This window comes from Neofelis nebulosa, chromosome 2, assembly GCF_028018385.1.
Source record: "Neofelis nebulosa isolate mNeoNeb1 chromosome 2, mNeoNeb1.pri, whole genome shotgun sequence".
NCBI lineage: Eukaryota > Metazoa > Chordata > Mammalia > Carnivora > Felidae > Neofelis > Neofelis nebulosa.
The window spans coordinates 101,803,626-101,819,486 of NC_080783.1; the positions used below are offsets into that span (position 1 = coordinate 101,803,626).

A 15,861-nucleotide genomic window follows, 5' to 3' on the forward strand; every position below is an offset into this window, starting at 1 on the left:
AAAGAAAAGGGGCCGTTTGGGCTCTGTGTTCCTGTTTTGATTTCCGGGCACAGAAGTAGTGCCCGCACTGGGTTGATTTAATTATTGTTGAACTATTATTCAAAAGCATGAGACTGAAAATGGGGGGCGGGGTGGGGTGGAAGGTTAGGGTGATTTCACCTTTCTAATCGGTGTCTACCTTTGCTCACAGGTCAACAAAAATAACCCCAGCCTTAGCCTGGAAGACAGAGTGTGGTCAGGGATGTCAGCAACAGCAAAGGGCAGGGAGGGAAGGACAAACAGGGATATGGCCGCAGGGTTGAGGCCGGCGGACAGGTGTTGGTGGGCAGGGTTGGGGTCAGGGGACAGGTTGCAAACGCTCCCCGTTGGGGCCCCCTGCCAAACTGCCTAGAAGTAGCGTCCTTTCTTCCCGGAGTGAACTTCTCAAGGCACCGTGAAGCCCCTGCCGGTCAGAAGTGCTTCGAGTGGAGCCGGCTTTAGGGGCTTGCTGTTGTCTGTACCTCGGTACCTAGTTCAGGTATACGTAGGATCGTCATTGGAGGAAACCAGAACTCCTCCTCGCCAGGAGAGAGGGTGGGCGCCTCTGTCTCTCTGTCTCGGATCCCAGGGATCCGAGAAGGTGGTGGCTGCGGCATTGCTGCGCGATCATGAACCTTCTCCGGAGACAACCGCAGTTAGGGTTCTCTCCGCCCGGCGGAGGGGTGGGGGTGGGGGTCGGTGAGGCTGCGTGAAGGCCTGGCTGGTGCTGGCGGGCCCTCAGGCCACCCCCACCCGCCCACCCGGTTGCAGCCAGGCTCCTGCCGCGGCCGGCTGCGGGAGGGGGCAACTCTCCAAACCCGCCCCTGCGCGCGGACACTCCGCGGCGCTCCCGGATTCCCAGCCCTGTGACAGCCCGTTGCCCCGGGGACGGCGCAGAGAGGTGGGAGGGACTGGCGCGCCGAGCTGAGCTGGACTCCAGAGGGGTCCCACTCTTTTTTCTTTCACTGGAAAAGAGGTCCACGAGGGCTCCAGACAGAGGAGCCAAAGCGTGGGCTGCGGCCCAAAGAGGGACAGGGTGGGGCGACCTGGACCCCGCTCTGTCCTCCCAGGGCACGCGGCGACCCCTTCCACGCCCCCACCCGCCCGGTCCACACCGAGCCCCCGGCCGCGCGCGTGTGTCCCCTGCCGGGAAACCAAGATCCCGCGCGCCGCGCGCCATGGAAGCAGCTAACCTCACGGTGGCCGCCACCGGCGTCTCCCTGCCCCTGGGATCCGAGGCCAGCAGCTTCAGCCCAAGCCCCGGCGGGGTCATTGGGTCGACCCCAGGCGGGGCCGCCCTGCCCGGCCGCGAGCCGCCTTTCTCCGTCTTCACGGTGCTGGTGGTGACGCTGCTGGTGCTGCTGATCGCGGCCACTTTCCTGTGGAACCTGCTGGTTCTGGTCACCATCCTGCGCGTCCGCGCCTTCCATCGTGTGCCTCATAACTTGGTGGCCTCGACGGCCGTGTCGGACGTACTCGTGGCCGCGCTGGTGATGCCCCTGAGCCTGGTGAGCGAGCTGTCGGCCGGGCGACGTTGGCTGCTGGGCCGGAGCCTGTGCCACGTGTGGATCTCCTTCGACGTGCTGTGCTGCACCGCCAGCATCTGGAACGTGGCGGCCATCGCCCTGGACCGCTACTGGACCATCACTCGCCACCTTCAGTACACGCTGCGCACCCGCCGCCGCGCCTCCGCGCTCATGATCGCGCTCACCTGGGCGCTCTCGGCGCTCATCGCCCTGGCCCCGCTGCTCTTTGGCTGGGGCGAGGCGTACGACCCACGGCGCCAGCGCTGCCAGGTGAGCCAGGAACCCTCCTACGCCGTCTTCTCCACCTGCGGTGCCTTCTACCTGCCGCTTGGCGTGGTGCTCTTCGTCTACTGGAAGATCTACAAGGCGGCCAAGTTCCGTTTCGGCCGCCGCCGCAGGGCTGTGCTGCCGCTGCCGGCCAAGGTGCAGGTGAGGAGCGAGCATGCTGCGGCACGGGGGGGGGGGGGGGGGGGGGGCTGGAGGAGGGGGTCGCTGGGTGGGGACGCAGCTCGGCTACGGGGAGAGTTGGCGGCGGAAGCTTGCACACTTGGGGGGCGCGCCGGAAGGCTGGCCGCCAGGCTGGCCGCCAGCGCACCTGGAGCGCACAGGGAGTTTGCCATCTGCTCTCCTGGACCGCGCGCGGAGGGGCGCATCGCCTGCCCCAGGCGCGCACCGGTTGGCCACCTGCGGACCTGACGCGCGGGGGAAGGGGTTCCCCCACCCGCACACTGGGGCTGGCGGGGGCGCTCCCACCGCTAATCCACGAAGCTGAGGGGGGCTCGCAGGGGCAGCGTGTTGGGGCAATAGTGAGGGCACACCGATCGGCCTCGCCCTCGGGTGCTTTCCGGGGGAGTGACTGTGTGTGTCCGTGTGAATCGTGCAGCCGCCAGCTTCCCGGTCCCGACTAAACAGAGCGGGACTGCGGCGGGCTGGAAATGTGCGTCCAGCAGATGAGCACATTCCTGTATTTTTCGTCCCCACCACACCCTGGTCCGTGCTCTGCAGTCCAGACACTAAATCTCCAACTCTATCAGCCAGCTCCGTGCCAAAGAGGGAAGTGAGCTTAAAACAGAACCCAAGCGTCGCTTTCCTTTCACTACCCCAACCTCAGTGCTTTTCTCTAGTGACTTCCGAACGACATAGAACCGTGAGTTCAAACCTCAGCTGGGATATTGGGGGCGGTTCCTTAATGTCTGTGGGCCTCTTTCCCATATCTTTAAACAAGTTCATTCCTACTTCATGGTGAGAAAGGATCACATGAGATGAAGAACGTGAGGTGCCAGGCACACGGGGCGGCAGAATAGAGATCAACGAGGTCCGGCCAGGCCGTGTGCACTGGGCAGGACCTGAAAATGAATGAGATGCAGGGCTGTGCATTTGGCAGAACTTCTCTGCTTGTAGTTAAAGTTGGACCTTTCTGCCTTTGGGCCGGGATCTAGTAGAGTCAGCTCCCTCCTCACCCTGCAAGCCCCAGACTTTCCCTGTTAAGGGGTGGGGGGTGGGGCAGGCTCAAAGTCCTGGAGAATAAAAACAGGACTTATTGCCCCTTCCCAAATACAATAGAGTGGTTGCCCTTTGTCCACAGGGATACCTTCCAAGCCCTCCCCCCACCCCGCCCCGCTTGGATACCTTTCAGGCCCCCCATGGATGCCTGAAACCTTAGATAGCACTGAACCATGTATACTGGTCTTTTCCTATACATGCCTAAGATAGATTTTAATTTATAAACTAGGCACAGGGATAGCAACATACCTACATTTTTTTTTTAACATTTCTCAAAAGAGAGAGTGCATGCACATCCATGCGAGCTGGGGGGGGGGGAGGGGGAGAGCAGAGAGAGAGAGAGAGGGAGACACAGAATCCGAAGCAGGCTCCAGGATCTGAGCTGTCAGCACAGAACCTAACACAGCGCTCGAACTCACAAACCGTGAGATCATGACCTGAGCTGAAGTCAAGACACTTAACCCACTGAGCCATCCAGGCACACCTAAATTTTTTTTTAATGTTTATTATCTTTTGAGAGAGAGAAAGAGAGAGAGAGTGCGCGCGCGCGCGCGCGCGCGCATGAGTGGGGGAGGGGCAGAGAGAGAGGGAGACACAGAATCTGAAGCAGGCTCCAGGCTCTGAGCTGTCAGCACGGAGCCCGACCTGGGGCTTGAACTCACTGACCACAAGATCACGACCTGAGCTTAAGTCTGATGCTTAATCGACTGAGCCACCCAGGTGCCCCATAATATATATAATAATAAAATAGAACATTATAACATTATAACAATAAAAGTTGTGTGAATGCAGCCTCTCTCTCCGAATATTTTACTATACCCATCCTTCCTCTTGTGATGATGTGAGATGGTAAAATGCCTACCAGATGGGGTGAAGTGAAATGATGATGTAGGCATTGTGACATAGTGTTAGGCTCCTGTTGACCCGGAAAAATCAAGAGGGTCATCTGCTTCCAGACTGTGGTTGATCTCAGATAACTGAAACTTCAGAAAGCTGAAACCATGGATAGTGGAGGGGGCGGGTTGGGGGGGGGGGAGGGCTACTGCCTATGGCCAAGGAAGGACTTCCGATGGGGGTGGGGGGGAGGAAAGGGACAGTGAGTTTTCTATTGTTAGTTGTGTTTTAATTTTGGAAAGTTAACTCAGATACGTAGGCTACTCAAACATATGTGTTTTAAAAAGCAGGCTTTTTTCCCCCCTCTCCATTAAATGGCAGAGAGATTTTGTAGCATAAAATAGGAATGTCAAGACTATAATTGGAAAGTGTTGGTAGGGGAGAGCTTTGTTCAGAATTAATGATGTTCTTTGAAAGGTCCTTTGGAAATGCCTGGGGTGATTATAGCTTTTCTGTCTGATTGCGAGGTAGGGCTGACTTTTAATAGCTACATTAATCCAACGTGCACCTAGAGAAATCATGGTGAAATGGACGCCAGAAAGGCTTGCCAAGACAGGGTTTGGTGTTTATTTTTGACAGACCCGGTTCCAGCAGGTGATACCGAGAAGAAGTGAGTGAACAGGAGCCTGGCCAATCCGGGGTGGCCTGTGGGTGGGGAGGAGGAGCTCTGGGGGGCAGGGCGAAGTATTGTGATTTTCCACTTGCAGTGGGCCCCCTGCCAACCCGGTTCCCTGCTTTGGGTGCTGCAAGTTCTCTGGTATCAGTCTAGGCCAGGCCTGGGGGTCTTGAGTCCCGTGATGCTGAGATTGTAGATGTGAGGGTGTTGGAGAGCAGCCTGCGTCTTTAGGCTTCAGCCAGCCCTCATGCAAATGCCTGGGAAATGCTGCTGATTCAAGCTTTCTAGTATTAAGACCCCCAAACAGAAATTAAAAAAAAAATATGCCAGGAATACTCTCTCTCTACCTTCTCCACCCCTATCACCTGCCATTTCCTGCACTCCGACATGTCGGTACTGATTTCTATGGGTGATAGAGGCACTTAGGAAGGCTGAGGGCCTCTGGTAACAGGGCTGTGTACATCCCTCCTCTTCTTTGGAATTCTGTGGCCAGGTCCCAACATTGAAATATTATCAGAAAGGGCCAAGCCACAGTTCCTGGGCAGTGGCTTAATTCTTTGAGGGAACAAATGCAGTTTTTGACAGTAGAGACAGAAACCAGTGGTTATTAAGTCAGTCCCCTCTTCTGGACACTGTTTTGATGCTTTCTCTTCATCTTCTTATTTAAGCATCATGGCCCAGCCAGGTTGGCCTAAAGTCTCTGTCGGCGGCTTCCAAGGTTGCTGTGAGAGGGGAAGAGATATATGGAAATACAGCAGCTTTTACCTGCCTTACCCTCAAGTGGACACATGTCGGTTCTGTTCTCGGTCCACTGGCTGTGAAATCCAGGGGAGCCTAGGGATATTTGGTGAGAGCTATCTTTGCCACCAGCCCTCAGCTTCCAGTTGATAAAACTCAGCTGCCACAAAGTTAGGTCATCTAAGACCACAGAGTTATGGAGTGGAGAAGCTGAGGCTGGTCGCAGACCTCAAGTCACCGTTCTTTACTTTGTCATTCCTCCGTGCACTTCTGGGGACTTAACTGCCGAGCGCTGCCCCACTGCCCACAGCATCTAACCTTCATAGGAATGAGGCAGTCGTATCCCAGTCAAGGTGGGGTATGGGAGCAGCATCTCAAAACTGTGCACGGGACTCTGTTCGTTCCAGAACAGCTGAGCACAGAGGCACTGCCGGCTTCTCTCAGGAGGCAGGCTTCATTCCTACCTTGACATCCTTTCTTTCCGCTTTCTAGACTGAGCACCGCATATACAGTATATTCTGCTCCCCACAGAGCAACCCCCATGCGTTGTGATCGTTTCCTACTGCCCTGTGCCCTTTCTGTTTAGGAGAAAAAAAAGCAGAATCAATGGGGATTATTTATCTGCCTTTCAACATGTGACATCAAAAAGTTTTTCTTTTTTTCAGGGAACCCGGGTGGCTCAGTCGGTTAAGCATCCGATTCTTGATCTCAGCTCAGGTCATGATCTCACAGCTTCTGGGTTTGAGCCTTGCATGGAGCTCTGCACTGACAGAGTGGAACCTGCTTGAGATTCTCTCTCTCTCTCTCTCTCTCTCTCTCTCTCTCTCTCTCTCTCTCTCCCTCTCTCTCTGTCCCTCCTCCACTCTCGCTCTCAAAATAAATAAAATTCTATAAACAAATTCTATAAAAATAAGTTTTTTTCTTTTCAATTGTTTGATTGTTGTATACAAGTTGATACCAGGGTCTAATTGTTCATTAGGCAAAGTAGGCACGCCACCCGGAGGCACCATACTTTTCGGGGCCCACGGAACTGGGTTTACTTTTAATTTCCTTTAAAATTACGGGGACAGGGGCGCCTGGGTGGCGCAGTCGGTTAAGTGTCCGACTTCAGCCAGGTCACGATCTCGCGGTCCGTGAGTTCGAGCCCCGCGTCAGGCTCTGGGCTGATGGCTCGGAGCCTGGAGCCTGTTTCCAATTCTGTGTCTCCCTCTCTCTCTGCCCCTCCCCCGTTCATGCTCTGTCTCTCTCTGTCCCAAAAATAAATAAAAAACATTGAAAAAAAAATTAAAAAAATAAAATAAAATTACGGGGACAATGAATATCGCAGCAATGAATATATAATAATGTGTCCAGCCTCGATTATGTTAGTCTTTCTAATAATATAGTCATAAAATATAATTTTTAATACTTCTTAATGGGGGAAGGGCCCACAGAAGCAAAGATGCCTGAGGCTTAGGGATGTGATAACGCCACCCTGGGTGATACCTTTCACTCATTCGCTCAGTCAATAAACACGCGGTGGGAGACCGTGCACAGTGGTTCAGAGCATGGGATTTGGAAGCAAGGAGACCTGGTTTTCAGTTCTTTGTGTGCGACTTATTAGCACTTCAGCTGAGTGACTTAATCTAAGGCTGTATTTAGGTAAAAAGGAAATACTGCTGCCTGCCTCATAATATTCTTGTGAAGAGTAAATGAGATAATGGTGTATATGGAGTATTGAAAACGGTAAACCATCCATGACAGCTGCTGTATTATCTTTGTTATTATTTTTTAAAATTCCCCCTGTAAGTTATAAACAATGAATTCCTATCTTAGTCCTCTTTATTTCTATTACTCACCATCCTAGGCAGAAGAGTTACTTTTTGCTGGAGTAACATAGCCCAACAAACATGTATTAGGAGTGTAAAACAACAAACATGTATTAACTCACCGTTTCTGTGGGTCAGGCTTGGGAATGGCTTCGACCTTCTGGACCGAAGGGCTCTTGTGGTGGTGGCCAAGATGTCAGACGGGGCAGAAGTCATTCGAAGGCTTGACCGGGGCTGGAGACTCTCCTTCCAAGATGGCTGACTCACATGGCCGTTAGCAGGAGGTGTCCATAAGGCTGCCTGAGTGTTGTCACAATATGGCAGCTGGCTTCCTCTATTCCAAGAGAGCTCAGCAAGGAAGATACTGCAATGCCTTTTATGAGCTAGTCTCAGAAGTTACAGGCAATCACTTCCCGTATATTCTATTTACTAGAAGTGAGTCGCTAACTCCAGCCCACACTCAACGGAAGGGGAATTAAGCTCTACCTTTGGAGAAGTGTCAGGAAACTTGTGGACAGATTTTAAAACCACCACCATCTGTGTAATTGAGCACCACACAGATGGTGCTCAAAATTACTTGATTGACTATTGCTGACCTATATATCAGGCAGTGCGGTAGCTTCCGAAGGTTCAAGGAATGCGCAAGCAAGACCTCTGTTCTCCAGGGGTTAGTGTTAGTAGACTATAACCATAGCATTAAAAAGTGAATAAACTCTTATAGGTGCTCTGCTAGAAGTCTGTCCAGAATACAATGGTCCTGAGAGACTGGATAATAAAGGGGAAAGCACTTTGTAAACTGCAAAAGGCAAAATAAATGTGTAGTATTGAGCTGTGGGGTTTATGACAACTTGGATCTGAGTGTTAGCTAATGTTATATTATAAAATATTTGCCTCTTTAAGTTAATTGTATTAATATAAGCAGGTCTGTGTGCTGTAAGCATACAGTACGTGAGCCTTGAGTGACTGAAATCTGCACAGAGCCCCTTTTGTTTTTGTCCTTTGTCCAATGTTTAGTTGTCACCAGACCATCCCAAAGACTAAGCTGCTGGTGGGCTTTTGCTCTTGTCAGAGCTCGGGTCCGGGAAGAGGACGTCGCCCTCGTTCTGACTCTGTCTATTAAAAGAACTTGTGGGCTCAAACACATTCCATTCCAGACTGCAAGATTATTTTAACTTTAGGAAAGTACATTTTATGAATCAAATCGTATCAGTGGTAATCAAAAATCTGGTTTATGGTTTGATTCCTTTAAGATGGGTACCTAATAGTCTGTTTTCAGAAATACTTGGAATTGCCAGGGAGCATTTTCTAGACCCCTTTAGAAATGTCCCTGGCCTTCCACTTTCTATAAACTTCTCCTTTGTTCTCCTTACATCATCACATTCATCCTATCTCTGTACGTCTACTTCCGTTTCTCTTTTCTCTCTGGTTGGATCATTGAGGAAGAGTGCAGGGGGAGAAGGGGAAATGAAGGGGGCATAGGCAAATATGGTGCAGGCACCGTGTGTCTTCACCAATGACCTTGCAATGAGCTGCTTCTTAAATCCGTGTAGTTCCTGGAGAAGGTTGAGCTTCTCAGTGGAACACTGAGATCAGAACTCCATGGTTCTTAACCTTCTGGTAGGTCACAGATGACTTGAAAATTCAAGAAAGCTTTGGACTTGCTGCCCAGAAAGGTATGTAGGTGCTTAGTCAGCCATTTTGCATAGGGCGCTCCCTGAAGCCCATCTCTGAAGAGTGATACTGAGCCTTGCTCCCAGCTGGCCCTCTTGAGGGATGGAACCTACAGTGCAGTGGGAACTGTGACTCTCTGAGGCAGGGCTGTAGTCATCAGGGTGTGGCCCCCAGGGGGGTACATCGGAACACTGAGGGTTGACAGTACATGTGCAAAAGGCAAAACCTCCCTTCTCTCCATTTCTCCCTCTACCCCTTCCCTCCTCCCCACCCCACCATTCCAGGCCTCTCTGTCCTGGGGTCCCAAGGATTTCAGGGGTGAACTCTTGCCTCAACAGAGGCCCTTCCATTGGCATCCACTCGTAAAGCGGGGATGACTTCAGATCAGATGATATTAGAGCTGAAAACAGAGCTATATTCTCCTTCTCAGCATGGACTCCAGTGGATTCTTAGCCAAACCACAGTGACCAACCTCTCCACAAAAATCCACGTTCTCCAAAAACAAGAATGATAGCAGTTGTACCTTCTGTTATGATCACACCCAAGAGCTCAGCAAAACTATACTCTATTACAAATAGAATTACACTGAAGGAAAGGTTATTTTTTTCAAGCCTAGCATGCTCTGCTTTTATTTATTTATTTTTTACAAGAAAACTTCCTTAATTTCTTTTTCTTCCTTCCTTCCTTCCTTCCTTCCTTCCTTCCTTCCTTCCTTCCTTTCTTCTTTCTTTCTTTCTTTCTTGGTTCTTTCTTTCTTTCTTTCTTTCTTTCTTTCTTTCTTTTTCTCTCTCTTTCCTTCCTTCCTTTCTTCCTTCCTCCTTTCTTCTTTTCTTTCTTTCTTTCTTTCTTTCTTTCTTTCTTTCTTTTTCTCTCTTTCTTTCTTTCTTTCTTTCTTTCTTTTTCTCTCTCTTTCTTTCTTTCTTTCTTTCTTTCTTTCTCTCTCTCTCTCTCTCCTTCCTTCCTTTCTTCCTTCCTTCCTTCCTTCCTTCCTTTTCTCCTTCCTTCCTTCCTTCCTTCCTTCCTTCCTTCCTTCTTTTCTTTCTTTCTTTCTTCTTTCTTTCTTTGTTTCTTTTCTTCTTTTTCTTTCTTTCTTCTTCTTCTTTTTTTTTTTTTTTTCCACCAGAGAAGCAGCCGAGAACATTTGCTGCTCTAGGTTGTCAGACAAGCTAGACAGTTTCTGTTCATGTTGAGGGGCTATTTTGGCTAGTCATGTCCTTGGTGTGCCTTTGGGAAATGCAGTGGGGAGCTTGGTGTGCCCCGTGGACCCCGGGGCAGAGAGACTGGAGCCCCAGGCATTCTTGGTCCTGACCTGCCGAGCTCTGGTTAGAAACAGGGGGTTCCACTTACGATCCGGGGTGCCTTCAGCCCGAACCAGGAAACTCTCTATGCCCTCTCTCTTCGCTCAGAGGCCGTAGGCCTTGATTCACCACTGGGATTAGCATGGCCGCCCCGACACCTGCCTCATGGAGACTCTTATCCTACCCGTGGGGTCACAGCACCAACTGGTGTTTGTTCCACAAGTGATTGGGACAATGCTTCTTTCTGCTTTCCTCTCCTGTTCCTTGTTAGGATGTTGAGTTAACAACATTAGAGGATGAAAAATGTTTGTGGGTTCTTTCTGTGGCAGTTGGAATATTTTTTAAAAATTTTAAAATTTGTTTTTGAGAGACAGAGAGACACAGAGCATGAGCAGGGGAGGGGCAGAGAGAGAGACACACACAGAATCCGAAGCAGGCTCCAGGATCTGAGCTGTCAGCACTGAGCCTGATGCAGGGCTCGAACCCATGGACTGTGAGATCATGACCTGAGCCAAAGTCAGATGCTTAACCGACTGAGCCACCCAGGAGCCCCAGCAGCTGGAATTTTTAAAAATTTTTTTAAATTTATTTTTGAGAGAAAGAGAGGAGGGACAGAGAGAGAGGGAGACACAGAATCCGAAGTAGGCTCCAGGCTCTGAGCTGTCAGCACTGAGCTCGACGTGGGGCTCGAACCATTGGACCATGAGATCATGACCTGAGCCGAAGTCTCAGGATGTGAGTGGGGGATGGGAAGAGAGAGGGAGGACAGAGAATTGGAAGCAGGCTCAGAGCTGTCAGCACAAAGCCCGACTCGGGGCTCAATCCCATGAACTGTGAGATCGTGCCCTGAGCTGGTCAGTCACTTAACCGACTGAGCCACCTAGGTGCCCCACTAGAATTTTTTTTTTTTTATTAGAGGAGAAGGAAGGAACAAGGGGACAGGAGGCTGACATTTATGAGGTCCTACTATGCACCGTGCCTCATTGTGATCCTCACACTAGGCCTACAGTACAGACAAGATTCTTCACGGTTACAGATGTAGAAGTGGGGGCTCGGATGGTAATCCTGTCTAATCACTAACTTGCTCTGAGCCTCGGTTTCCTCATCCCCTCCTTACTGGTCGCTGTCATTGCTGAATAAGACAGTGTGTGGAACCGCCTAGCCGCGTACCAGACAACTGTCAAGAGCCGGGAAGGTCTGGCATTTTGCCCTGCTTGCGTGGCCTTGGCCATGGCATTTGATGTGCCCAAACTTCTGTGTATTGAGAGCACCTTTCCTTTTTCAGCAGGACCCACTGACCATATGCTTTCACCAGCCCGTATTCTTGTCTGCACATGAGCGGATTTCTAACCAGAGGTCAGAGGCCTCTAAAGCCCAGATGGTCAGTTTTCAGACAGGGGTGTAGAGGGAAGTTGGGGTGAGGAGGTTGAGGAGAGAGAAGACCAAAGAGGAGAGATGGAGAAGCTCAGGGGTGGTCCCAGAGCTGGTGGCCAGAGAAATCACCAGGAAGCCCTTCATGTCCGTTCTGAAAACATTTCCAGGCATAAATATCCTTAAGATAGGTTCTGTCGGAACCTATTCAGAGCAATCTCGTTTACTAAACGTGCGGAACAACATATAGGGATTAAGAGTGTGGTCTCTGGGTCCAGATATTCAAGTCTGACTTCCAGCTCTTATAAGAAGCAACTGGGTGACCTTGGACAAGGCATGTAACTTCTCAGAGTGTTTTCTCAACTCCAAAATGGAGATAATAATAGTAATGAATACCTCGAAAGTCTGATGTGAGAATGAATTAAAGTTACCCGTCACAAGCGTTTAGCATTGTGTCTGTCTTAGAGTAACTTCTCTAGAGTTGCCCTTAGCCCCTTTTGGATATCTCATTTCAAATGAGAAGAGCCAAGCTACCCAGTCCCCTCACCAACCAGGATCATCCCAGGTTGACTCAGTTTCTTTGAAGCTGTCTCTGGAAAGATTCCAGGGTCTCCCAGCCTCTCTCTCTCTCTCTCTCTGCACAGAGTGCAGCAGGCTCAGGTGGAAAGCTGTGAGCTTACTTCTAGCGAACAGATGCTGAGGCGGGACAGACTCGGGTTCTGCCACGTGGTGCCACGGCGCTGGAGGCCTGGTATTTTAAACCTCCTTGATCAGTAAACTTGCCTTTTCTGTTTCTCTTCCCCCGGGAGCCCTTTGAACTGAAAATTCACCCCATTTCATTCCCTCAACAGCATAACAAGGACTTAGAACTTGCCTTACCCAGAGGAGGGACTCCAGTGCCTGGGAGGCCGCGTAGGTCAGCAGAGAAGTAGCTGGAAAAGTGCCCATTATGGATGGAGCGGGAGCGCCGTGGGAGAGAAACAAACGCATCACCTCTCACTTCCGCTCCTGTTCTGATAACATGATCCCCTCCCTAGTAGACTGTTAAATATTCATGAGGTGGTTTCAGGAAGGCACGTTTTGTGGCTCAGACTTGTCTGGTGACTTGGTGGTCCATCAAGAGGCAATCAGCCGAGGGGCGCCTGGGTGGCTCAGTCAGTTGGGCATCCGACTTCGGCTCAGGTCACGATCTCACGGTCCGTGAGTTCGAGCCCCGCGTCGGGCTCTGGGCTGATGGCTCAGAGCCTGGAGCCTGCTTCCAATTCTGTGTCTCCCTCTCTCTCTGCCCCTCCCCCGTTCATGCTCTGTCTCTCTCTGTCTCAAAAATAAATAAAACGTTAAAAAAAAATTAAAAAAAAAAAAAAAAGAGGCAATCAGCCGATCAGTACCACCTCTTCTGAAGAGGAGTGGGGACATGGGGCTCATACCTGCCCATGGGGGGCTGGCAAACCTTGGAAATGCTCATTAGAGGGGTTCTGGGTACCACCTCTTCTGAAGAGGAGTGGGGACATGGGGCTCATACCTGCCCATGGGGGGCTGGCAAACCTTGGAAAGGCTCATAAGAGGGGTTCTGGCTGGCCGCTCTGGGGGCGCAGGGCGGGGAGGGGGAAATGCTGTTTGTTCCCATGCTGCCTGCCATCACTTTCCTTGTCATTGTCTCTCTCCAGGCAGCGGGCAGGAAGCCAGGTGGGTGCTGGCAAAGGCAAGGACTCTTTGTCCACGTCTTCGTGATCTCTCTCCAGGCCGGTGTAGTGATTTTCCCACGAAAGGAGCTGGGGGTGGTGGGGGAAGTAGCAGAAGGCACTGAATTCGAAGGTGGTTCCCAGGGTGGAGTCCCAGGTTTGCATGGGTCAGGCCCCCCGGGGGGTCCTGCAGCACTTGGCTTTGGCCATCCTAACCCAGTGAGAGCAGACGGCGAATGGGCTGTGGGCCCTGTATTGTGCTCCACGGCCGTGATGCTGTCCCCACAGCTGCTCCCAGCGGTGTCCAAGCTAGATGCAACCCTTGCTCCCAAGCCTCCCGCCCCTGGGTGCCCCCAGTGTCGGTGGGCCATGGCTGGCAGCATCTGGGCAGGAAGGGAAATGCAGATGCGGACCCTTCTGTTGTCATGGTCACTCGTTAATGCAGCAGCTGTTTCCCGGAGCACCTGCCAGGCACGGCTGCTGCTGCCAGGCAGGTGGCACACAGTCCTAGAAGACACAGTCCCCGCCCTTGTTGAGCTTGGACTGGGGCGGGGGCGGGGCAGATGCAAAAGCCACAGTCACACAAATTGCTACGGAAGAGGACAATGTGATTGAGTTTAGAGGGTCACAAAGGCCACTCTGAGAGGGTTGGTGGCCTCTAAGCTGAGACCTAAGAAGTAAATAGGAGTTAGCCAAAGGATGGGGGTGACAGGGTGGACATTGTGCTGGGGACTCCTTAAAGAGTAGTGAATTATTACCACAAAGGCATTTACAGCTGTCTTTTTTTTTTTTAATTTTTTTTTACATTTATTTATTTTTGAGAAACAGAGTGAGACAAAGCGTGAGCGGGGGAGGGGCAGAGAGAGAAGGAGACACAGAATCCAAAGCAGGCTCCAGGCTCTGAGCAAGCGGTCAGCACACAGCCTGATGAGGGGCTCGAACCCACAAACTGTGAGATCATGACCTAAGCTGAAGTCGGACGCTCAACCGACTGAGCCACCCAGGCGCCCCTGTCTTTTTTTTAATTAAAAACTTTTTATGCTTATTTATTTATTTTTTGTGAGGGACAGAGAGAGACAGAGAGAGAGAGAGAGACACCAAGCTGGGGAGGGGCAGAGAGAGAGGGAGAGAAAAATCCCAATCAGGAGCCCCGCTGTCAGTGCAGAGCCTGATGCAGGGCTCGAACCCATGAACCGTGAGATCATGACCTGAGCCGAAACCAAGAGTCGGACGCTCACCCAACTGAGCCACCCAGGTGCCCCCAAAGCTAGGCAGTACAGAAGTACCCCCAAATTCGAATTGAATCCATTTAGCACATAGTTGTACAATTTCTTGCAATGTTGAGGTTTATAGGCTGCCTCTCCAGCTGCGAACTTGGTGCCTGGCCTGGGTCAGGGCTGTTCTATTTGGGGTCCTAGTCCCCAACCCAGCCCACTCCATGAGCATTGAATGGCACACCCAGCACATTCCCAGTTCACCTCCATGGTGTCCTTACCGGGGAGAGGACTTTCGTCACCCAGCTTCACACATGGCCCGTGGGGCTGGGACTCCAGCCAGAGTCTGACACGAGGCTCCCGCTCTTAACTGCCTCCCTCTCTGTTTATATCATATTGACATTGTGGGGACCGCCACTCTCACTCCCGGAAGAACCTTCGGGGCTTAGTTTAACCTACAGTCTCAGGAACCTTTTCACCGAACGTTTGTGACAGATTATGGATAAATGGGTCTTGAATGAGGCTGCGGGGGAGGGGTTGGCCGCACGGGAGCTACCCCACGTTGCTTTACCATCCAGTGTTGGGTTTTCGGTGTTAACGGCACATTTCCTTTGTCCCAAGGTGAAGGAGGCTCCTCACGAGGCTGAGATGGTGTTCACGGCGCGTCGTCGCCCGGTGGTGGCCTTTCAGATGAGCGGGGACTCGTGGCGGGAGCAGAAGGAGAAGCGGGCGGCCGTGATGGTGGGCATTCTCATTGGCGTGTTTGTGCTGTGCTGGATCCCCTTCTTCCTGGCGGAGCTCATCAGCCCCCTCTGTGCCTGCAGCCTGCCCCCCATTTGGAAAAGCATATTCTTGTGGCTCGGCTACTCCAATTCCTTCTTCAACCCCCTGATCTACACGGCATTTAACAAGAACTACAACAACGCCTTCAAGAGTCTCTTCAGCAGGCAGAGATGAACGCGGGGCCTGGAGAGATGTGCAGGTGGGGGGCGTGGGCCGGTAGGCAGGACCCCCGCCTCCCCCCCACCCCCCACCCCAGTCATCTGGAAGCCTCTCCCGCCAAGCGGGGTGTTGACGTGTGAGAGCCGCACCGCTGGGCCTGGACCGGAGGAGCAGCAACGCCAAGGGCTCTGCAGAAAGACAGCGTCTGGCAAGCCTGCAGTGTGCCCTCTTCCAGATGTGTGACAGACACTGCCAATTGATCGCGGCAGTCTGTCCACTGAGTGGACCTCTGCCCCGGGATCCTTTTCAGACAGCGCTCCTGGCAGTGACTGCTGACCGGCTGAAACTGACAGGGGAGTCCAAGCCGGCTTGCCTTTCCTTCGCATAAAACCCTATTTCTCCGGCGGGGCCGGTGGGGGGGGGTTGTCCCGCAGCACGGAGCCCAGGGGCCTGTTTGGGGGTCCACTCAGGAGACTGTCTCGTTTGTGGAACAGCCCTTCTCCCACCCTCTATCCACCCGATTCCGCTTCTCTTCCCCACCCTCCAAGGTGGTGTATCCCAGTCTGGGAGACAGGAATCA

At 52.0% G+C, this 15,861-nt stretch overlaps 1 protein-coding gene across 1 annotated transcript; it reads left to right on the top strand.

Moving 5' to 3' along the window:
- Window positions 1-789: 789 nt before the first annotated feature.
- Window positions 790-15,349, top strand: LOC131503804 (5-hydroxytryptamine receptor 5B). The gene is made up of 2 exons (XM_058715480.1): window positions 790-1,973; window positions 14,961-15,349. Exons 1-2 carry the CDS (start codon window positions 1,197-1,199, stop codon window positions 15,294-15,296), a joined length of 1,113 nt encoding a protein of 370 aa, XP_058571463.1. The 5' UTR covers window positions 790-1,196; the 3' UTR covers window positions 15,297-15,349.
- The last annotated feature ends 512 nt before the right edge of the window (window positions 15,350-15,861 follow it).